Below are 9507 nucleotides of genomic sequence, written 5' to 3'. Positions count from 1 at the left end.
AAAGATCGACAACTGTACCGGTGAAAAAGGAAACACGTTTTCAGATATATTCCGACTTCGTTTCCAAGAGAAACTTTCGTCATCGATGTAAAATCAACGGGTTTATCTCAGACAGAGACACGTCAGGGCTAGCAGTCGAACTGGCGTTTGTTGAATGTAAAAGTTGTGTAACTTTTACTTGTGGGGTGTGTAAAACTGAAGACCGATAAAGAGTTTCCAGTTGAAATCCATAGGAAGTCGAAAGTGACGGAAGAAATTAGATAACACGTCATGGATCGCAAAATACTTGTGTTAGGAGTGACGATTCTCGTCGTTGTGCTCTTCCAAATAATCGACACCGTTGCCGCAAAGGGTGACCCAAGGGACTGTGAAGGTATGTTTGACGCCAATGTGTGACATCTCATGAATAATGACTCGCCAATATAGGCCTGACCAGCGCATTGGTTCCATGGAAAATCCGGCATCAGCTCCCCTTTTACTTAAAAAAAAGAAAAAAAGAAGCAGAGGTGTAGAGTATAGATATTAAACATTCACCACTCTTTGACGCCTCCTTAAAACTGAAACTGAAATTAAAGCTTAAAAATCTACAAAAAATGAGTGAAACTGAGGGTGAGAAACACTCAGACAATAGATGTCTAACTAAACCAAAGTGGGTGTGCCGGCTGTATTGGAGTGAGGCAGAACTCAACGCTCACATGTAGTCCCCTTTGAAAGATAAAATACCCGTTAAATACCCATTGTTAACATGTTTCTCGAACACATGTGTGGCAATGCATGTGTACCACACTATCTTCTTCAACAGAAGTGACAAGAAAAATTTACAAGTTACAACTTTACAAGTGAGTTAACTTGAAGTTCAGTTACTCAAGGAGGTGTCACTGTGTTTGGACAAATCCATATATGCTCCACTGCATCTTCTAAGCAGATGCCTCACAAGCAGCGTATCCCAATGCATTTAGTCAGGCATTGAGGTTATAACAAGACTTAACATTAACAAACCTGCTAATGACTCAAAATGAGATCTGCTGCCAAGATGCTAGAGCCAAGTGGACATTTGCATAAAGATCAAGGGTAAGTGTATACACTGTTAATCTTACTCATGGGAAACATGGGAAAGAACAGGCAAACGAAAACCATTGTAACACACACACACATAACTCCATCTCTCTGATTCTCACCATTCATGTGGGTGGACACGGTTGTCCATTTTTATTTATATGTTTCACCCTTTTACTACTGATTTCTCCATTACATCCCCCATCCCCCACTTTGCCCACTCACACTGGCAGGCTTTGTATCTGAATGAATGAAGTTAACTCTTTCACCAACATAGGTGAATTTTGTTGACTAAACAGCTAACTACCAAGGCAACTTTTGTGGACTTCAAGGGGTCATGTTAAAAAAAGGACTTTTTTACATTGTAACAAAGCTTGACAGCAGCAGCCAACTTTCCTGCATAATAGGACATAACTGACTGACTTGAATAATTAGTAAAGTAAAGTGCACAAGTCAACATGTGCTGTCCTCCATTACTTCAGTTGATAGCCTCCATTGCTTTCCAGTCCCCTGTTTCCAGTTGTCCTGATAATTCCAAAATACCCTGGCGGCGGCCAGACGACTGGTTGGTTGGTTGCATGCACGCATGCACGCACGCACGCACACACACAGTTAAAGGGAAATTCTGATCAGTGAAGAGTTATTCAACTTATTGTATGTGCACACAAAAAAGAGCAGTAAATTGAAAAAGAAGCCTGCTGTTACACACGTTCTGTCTCTCTCGATTATACCAGGACAGTAGAGGAGGGAACTATCTAACATAACACTGACAGTGATATATCACTGGAAGAACCATGCTTAATATGGGCAGTGAGAATCAGAATGACAATTTTTAATGGAGGTGCCAGAAATTGTTTTTACCATACAGTTCAAACCCATGACCAAAACTCAACCCTGGAGTAGAGAAATATATATATACATGTGTGTGTGTGTGTGTGTGTGCATGTGTGTGTGCAGTCACTTGAAAAAAAAAAAAAAGAAAAAAAAAAAGCTTAATAGTATTGTACGATTCTCAAAATAATTATTATTTTATGCGTCAGAAAAGAAAAGGCAATTTCAGAATGTCACAAAATGGTGCCAGCTTTTAGAGCTTCATTCAACATTGCACATAATTCACGTGATACATCATACCGGAATTGAAAGTTTATTTTCTTAGATAAATCTCTACTGAGTTGATACATTCAGTATTAAACTATTTAAAGAAACTGAATTGGCGTACGGATCATGAGATAAAATATACAGATAAAACATACTGAAGTCAGTCACCTTAACTGGGACCCAGTATTGGAAACCGATGCACATGAAGTGCTTATGCATGTGATAATAATTTAGGAACTCTTTGTTCCTTGAAGTTGAATAAGCTACACACTCGCATATTTGATGCCCTCCTCTTCAGACATAGTTGTCTGTGTGTCATTGTGTGGGAAGAGAGTCATGCAGTAGATTGAAGAACTGTGTCAAAAAGTTTCTGAAGTTTCTATGAAATTATATGGTTATTTTCAAAATCTGGACAGCTTGAATTTTTTTTTTTTTTTTTAATTTTTTTTTTTAGTAACTTCATTCAAACTTGGCATATAGATAGATCTCTGAAAGTTTTAAAACTAAAAGCCCAGAGTCAGGCTTTTCCAGTTTATCTGTCTTCAGAGTGGGGGAATGCAAATTTTATCAGTTTACTTTTATATATATATATCTTGGTTTTGTATTATGTCTGTTTAAAGCATGTTTTTCTTTTGACTGATTTGATGCAACTTTGCTTGTGCCATAAAGGGTGAAGTCACTGTTTTCTAAAATGACTGTTTTGATCTGATTGTTGTTTGCTTTACTTCAAGAAAGAAAAGCTAAGAAAATTTGGAAAGTGCTGAGAAACAAGTTAGACTTTATTTTGACATCAGTTTACTACTTGATTAATCTAAACAGAACATTGACAGAATTATGAGCTACAAATAATGTTATTAAATTTGGAATAATGATTGAATACAATTAATAAAATGAGAAGAGTAACACATGACCTTGATGATAAATAGGATTGATAAATTATACTGTTTAGTGGAAGGTCACTGAAAATTGCCAAATGGGTTTTGATAAAGGATTTTGATTAAAGTTCTTGTGACTTACAGTTACAAGTAAGATACAACATGCACTTAGTTTATTTTGGTAATAACGCATGGTTTTCTTTTGTTTTTCAGTATGCATAAGCGTGCTGGAGAAATTTATCAACCAAACAAAAAAAGAGGACCTCAACGACCCAAAAAAGATTGAGGAAAAATTTGAAAAGTTTTGCAAAGGACTGAAAGGAAGAGACCACAAAATCGTAAGTTGTTTTTTCAATTTCATGTGGTTTTCTTTTTGTGTGTGTGGTTTGAAACTTATTAATTTCATACTTTAATATGCATCTTCATTGACTGATTGACATGGATACTTATACAGTGCCTATCCTCCATCAGATACCAAGCTCTAAGCACTTTAGAAACATGGGGTCATTGTATACAACAGGCTGCCTACAGGCTGCGACTGACAGCTGCCACTGGCTGCTCATCATGTGTTCCCATACACACTCAGACATGTAACATTTTACGAGTATGACTGTTTTGTTTATTTACCCCGTAATATACTTATATAGGCAGTGATTCTCCGATTTTTGGGAATGCGTGCTGGGTCTGTATTTGTTTCCATAACACACTGAACGCTGACATGGATTGCAGGATCTTTAACGTGCATATTTATTTGATCTTCTTTGTACGTATACACACGAAGGGGGTTCTGGCACTAGCAGGTCTGCACATGTTTTGACCAGGGAGATTGGAAAAATCTCCACCTTTTACCCACCAGGTCCTGTCACCGATATTCGAACCCAGGACCCTCAGATTGAAAGTCCAATGCTTTAACCACTCGGCTATTGCATATCTTCTTCTTCTTTGTTTGTGGATTGCAACTCCTACATTCACCATGTAGGCAGTTATACTCCCTTTTCAGGGTGGGGTGGGGTGGGTTGGGGGGTTGCATTCTGGGTATGTTCCTGTTTCCATGACCCACTGAATGCTGACATGGATTACGGTATCTTTAATTAATGTGTGCATTTGATTTTCTGCATGCAAAAACACATGAAGGGTGTTCAGGCACAAGCAGGTCTTAGATCTGTTTACCTGGGAGATTGGAAAAATCTTCACCTTTTACCCACCAAGTGCCATGACCAGGACCATGAGGTTGAAAGTCCAACACTCTAACCACTTGGCTGTTGCACCCGTCGTTTAAAACTTAAAAAAACTAAACACTCTGTGGTCTTGCCTCTTGGTAATATATATATATATATATATATATATATATATATATATATATATATATATATATATATACATACATATATATATATACATATATATATATATATATATATATATATATATATATATATATATATTTTTATGAAGACATTGCTCAATGATGCTGATGGCATGGTTTGGATAAATTCATGTGAAATAACTGAATATTTCCAAAGGGTGTCATTGGTGTAATGTGTAATTGAGAATTTGCATTGGCAGTTTCAACATTGTTAGTTTTGTATCAGAATGGATATAAATGAAAATAGAGTAACCAGGTAAAATAGCAGACCCAATTGTGGTTGCTGCACAACATGTTTTAAAAACTGATTGAACATTCAATGAGTCAGTGATTAATTTCACTGTCAGAGCATATGAAGGGGTGGTTATTTTTAATTTCACACTTGATATATCTGTGACGTCAGTGTGTGTGTGTGTGTGTGTGTGTGACTGTGTGTGTCATATTGTGTGTGTGTGTGTGTGTGTGTGTGTGCGTGCATAATTATAGATCTATGAAAAAATGGAGTTCCATTGCAGTATTTAAATTCTGGTCTGTCAGTATCATGTTATGTGTAAATGTGGTTTGAGGAAGGAAGTTAAAAATCAGACTGAGCAGTGATATTAATGAATTAATGATTGATTTTTTCAAAAGAAAAGGAAAGTAGTTAAAGTGATCAATATACATATATATATACTCAAGAAACAAAAGTGCTATAATTGGAAATGTCATCATGTTCAATTTCATTTTCAGTGCTATTACCTGGGTGCTGTAGACAATGCCCCCACGCGTATATTGGGATCTATGTCGAAGCCTCTCAGCTATTCCATGCCACCCAACAAAGTCTGTGAAAAACTGAAGAAGGCTGATGGAGAGATCTGTTCACTGAGATATGGTAAGCCTGATGTTGCCTTCTTTGATAAATTTTCTTTGCTGTCAGTTCACTTGAAGATCTATACAATGATGCACAAGCAGTCTCCCATGCATGCACAGATACACACAGACACACCTAAACACTCACAGACACAGACACACACTATCACTCTCACTCTTTCTCTCTCTCTCTCTCAATCTCTCTCTCTCTCTCTCTCTCTCTCTCTCTCACACATACACACATACACACACACACACACAGAGTACATTGCCATGCATGCACATGCACAGGCAGTCATATACAGTGAATCTAATGAACATTGTCAGTGACACTCTTGTCTGTCTCTTTCAAACACACACTCCCAAGCATGCACACAAATGCATCAGCATGATTTAATTTTTCAGTCAGAGTTGGGTCATTAATCCTTACATAGCCAGCTATGTTCAAACTGCTAACATCTGCTAGCCAGTTAAGTCAGCTGCACAGTACAGCTGAAAACCAGCTGTGCAGCAGAGCAGCCAGTGGGAATGTGGGGTACTTGTTTTTACGCTGCCTTCTGGCACGAACTCTTCTCCACTGTCTCCACTGTCACCAGCAAAATAATTTTCTGCAAAATGCCTTTTAATTAGACTTGCAGTTTGCTGTCCCGTAAGCATGGTCTAAAGCGAGACTGCTACTTAAATCAGAACTGGTTGACAAACTCATCATTGTTCAAACTAAGTTTTTAAAAAAAGCCGCTGAAAATCGATCCAAACTGCATGAGAGTTGGTTCAACAATGAGAAGGATGTTTTTGGTACATGTGGCACAGGCAGGAAGTGTAGACTAAGTTTGTTATTTTTTTAAGAGTAGGGCAAGTTTGTTAACTCTAATGCTCAAGTTGCCAACCGGCGACAGCAGCGTTCTCTCTACAAGTCGCCATGCAGCGACTGTGGTGCTCTCACTGCAAGTCGCCAGGCTGCGACTTCAATGACCAAAGGGTTAATGAACACATGTATTTGCAGTTAACAAATGCAGCCCCAAAACACAGTAATAACAGGCACCAAAGTCTAAATTGATGGCAAAAACCAGACCACCACAGACCATTGACAGCTGAAAGTCACCCTTTCATTGGCATGAAACTATGTCTGCATATTTTGACGGATGGAGTGGTCAAATGCTCAGAGTGCTGGATTCTTGTCAGAGTTTCCCTGTGTTCAATAAATGGCACAAATTGCGGATTAACTGGATGGAGATTTTTTTCATACCTCCCAGTTCAAGTTATATACAGACCTGCTTGTGCCTGAATCCCCATTGTGTGTACATGCATGCACTTTCAACATGTAATTCATGTCAGTGTTTGGTGGGTTATGGCAACAAATACATACCCAGCATGGACACACCCAAAAACAGAGTGTGGTTGCAACATGCCGGGGTAATTACTAATAAACAAACAGTGGAGTTACTAATAAACAAACAATGGAGTGATGGCGTAGAGGTAATGCGTCCGCCTATGAAGCGAGAGAATCTGAATGCGCTGGTTTGAATCACGGCTCAGTCACCAGTATTTTCTCCCCTTCCACTAGACCTTGAGTGGTGGTCTGGACGCTAGTCATTCAGATGAGATGATAAACCGAGGTCCTGTGTGCAGCATGCACATAGTGCACATAAAAGAACACACAGCAACAAAAGGGTTGTCCCTGGCAAAATTATGTAGAAAAATCTACTTCGATAGGAAAAACAAAAAACTGCATGCAGAAAATTTTTTTAAAAAGGGCAGTACTCTCAGTGAAGCGACATGCTCTCCCTGGGGAGAGCAGTCTGAATTTCACACAGAGAAATCTGTTGTGACAAAAAAGAGAAATACAATACAATACAATACAATACAATAGTCATTCATGTAACGGGTTACACGTCTTAGTGAGAGTGTGTGTGTGCATGACTGAAACTTGATTGAAGGACACAGGAAACAAATAATGAATGTCCAAAGGCAGCTCTTGATCAGCTGTACCCAAGTTGGCAGCGTTGTAAAGCGTTTAGAGCTAGGTCTCCGACTAAGGATAGGTTCTGTATAAGTATCCATGTCATCAACAACAAAATGCTGAGAGTGATTTTGGCCAGTGAAACTGCATATATTTACCAACTGTTGGCCAGAAACAGTCTGTGCATATCTTGGAAAGAGTGAACAGAAGGAATAGCATTTTGTTGTGGGAGTGATCTGGGTTTTCAGTCAACCATAATTGTACCTTGTTCTGTTTTGTGTGAATCAGTCTGTTGCACATTGAATGGCAAGAGCAACATATGCGTGCCCGGAGGAGCAGAAGCATGGGCTGTTAAAAGAAATTTCTTGGTGTGGATACATTCTTGTCAGTATGAAGCTTGTGTTTGACTGCAATATGTCAGCTACAATCTGTTTGCTTCTGGGCTTAATTTGTACAGGAAATACTTGTAAGCGGCATGGATGATTCACAAACTCGCCCACTTGCTAGCTGTGTCTGTTGCACTGCTTAAAGTATCTCTTTCTCTGCTCTTCACTTGCAGAGAAACAGATCGATCTGGCCAACACCAACCTGAAGAAACTGCGTGTCAATGAGCTGAAGAAGATCCTGGCTGTGTGGGGAGAGGACAACGCCTGCAAGGGCTGCATGGAGAAGTCGGACTTCATAAAGGAAATCGAGCGACTCATGCCTCAGTATGACCCAGAGGCACATAAGAAACGCATGGAAAAGAAAGAGCTTTGATGTCACAGGGACTGTAGCTGAATCTTACTTCTTCCCCCACCCCTCCACCTATTTTGTTCCCCCATTTTTTTGTATATTTTATTTTATTTTTTAAGTTTGGAAGGGTGGAAAGTGAGGGAGGGTAAATGTGAAGAATGTGTGAGAATGAGAGTGAAGGAGGATGTACTTGTTTTTTTCTTCCTGTTTCATACAAGACTTGTGTTCTTTAAGTTACCGATGTTCAGCTGATATGACATTGACACTGAAAGTTCGCTAGAAGTGTCGTGTGTTCATTTTTTGTGTGTGATAATTGTTTATTTTTTATTTCTGTTGTCAAAGGTAATTATTTGATTTTTATTGACAAACGCAGTTCATGATAACGTGTTTACGAAAGTTGTTATTCATGAGAAAAGTAACAAACCACACTGGTCACTCAACATTGGCAATGTTTGTAAAATTTGGAGTGTGAGCAATTTGTAAAATTCATTATTTAATTTTTTTTCAGTTGCTGTCCAGCCAGAGAATAGTAATAGTATGGTTATGTTGGGGTTCAGTCTTGCTAATCTGTCACATAATGTCAGCAAAGTAACACATTTTCAAGTCATGGCATGATGATCTGCACAGCTGTGCCGGACACACTCAGTATCAGACAATAGTCTTATCTGCCAGAACTTAGAATCAATAGAATTGCACTAGATGGCATGCATAAATCATTTTCTGTTTTTCTGTTTCCCACTGGTTATGTTTTTGTTGTTGTTTTTCTTTTCTTCAGACATTGGGTTATGGTATTGATATCATGTTCATCTTGTCATGAGAGCTGGTGTGCAATGTGCATGAAAAACAAATCTCTTGCTGCTTATAAATGTATTTGTGATAGAAGACGTGATGTATGTGTGTCACTGTGTGGACGAGTCATTGAGTGTGTGAGTGCGAGTCCTGAGATAAATTCCTGTCAAGAACAATGTTGTGTTGAATCAGAGAGAATGGTAGAAAGACGGTGGTTCCAAGTGCGAGGTATTTAGCATGACGTGAGTTTACCAACATTATAATTTGACTTCTCACAGAATTTATATGGATTGACAGTTTACTTATTACACACAAGCCAATTCTAATCACAAAGAAAAGACTGATTTTTGTAGACAAGGAATTTAGTACTCTATGGAATATAGAATATTATTTGTTCTTTTCAGAACAGATGTTGATGCATTAAAAACACAAAGTTTGCAAACTGATTTTAATCAATTTGTGTGTATGTGTGTGCTTGTGTGTGCATGGCAAGCATGTGTTCGTGTGTTCTGTGTGTACTTGTACATGTACATGGCATGCATGTGTTACTGTGTTCTTCAGTTTAACGTTTTTAATATATAGTGCAATTTTAGACTGGGAAAAACTCAGAAAAAAAATAAATGTAAAAAGTAAAAAATGTTCAATTAGACTGTGAAGCATTTACTGCACACTGAAGCAGTCTTTTATAATAAAAAACAACAACAAAACAACAACCACCAAAAACACTAGAAATTATCGACATCTTCAAATGGTCTTTCTGGAAAGCCATGTATAAAAGC

At 38.3% G+C, this 9507-nt stretch overlaps 1 protein-coding gene across 1 annotated transcript; it reads left to right on the top strand.

Moving 5' to 3' along the window:
* Positions 1 to 10: 10 nt before the first annotated feature.
* On the top strand, positions 11 to 9170 carry LOC143284542 (mesencephalic astrocyte-derived neurotrophic factor homolog). Its single transcript, XM_076591300.1, has 4 exons — positions 11 to 373; positions 3243 to 3367; positions 5125 to 5266; positions 7764 to 9170. The coding sequence occupies exons 1-4, from the start codon at positions 271 to 273 to the stop codon at positions 7961 to 7963; spliced, it is 570 nt and encodes a 189-aa protein (XP_076447415.1). The 5' UTR covers positions 11 to 270; the 3' UTR covers positions 7964 to 9170.
* The last annotated feature ends 337 nt before the right edge of the window (positions 9171 to 9507 follow it).

This window comes from Babylonia areolata, chromosome 8, assembly GCF_041734735.1.
Source record: "Babylonia areolata isolate BAREFJ2019XMU chromosome 8, ASM4173473v1, whole genome shotgun sequence".
Classification (NCBI taxonomy): Eukaryota; Metazoa; Mollusca; class Gastropoda; order Neogastropoda; family Buccinidae; genus Babylonia; species Babylonia areolata.
This window is presented reverse-complemented; position numbering and strand designations above follow the sequence as displayed.

What these genes read in the sequence shown, in the direction of transcription:
- LOC143284542 (XM_076591300.1), top strand. Translation starts at nt 271, where the DNA reads ATGGATCGCAAAATACTTGTGTTAGGAGTGACGATTCTCGTCGTTGTG. An exon ending in AAGGAAGAGACCACAAAATC is followed by an intron (nt 3,368 to 5,124) that starts GTAAGTTGTTTT and finishes TTTCATTTTCAG; the next exon opens with TGCTATTACCTGGGTGCTGT. An exon ending in GATCTGTTCACTGAGATATG is followed by an intron (nt 5,267 to 7,763) that starts GTAAGCCTGATG and finishes CTTCACTTGCAG; the next exon opens with AGAAACAGATCGATCTGGCC.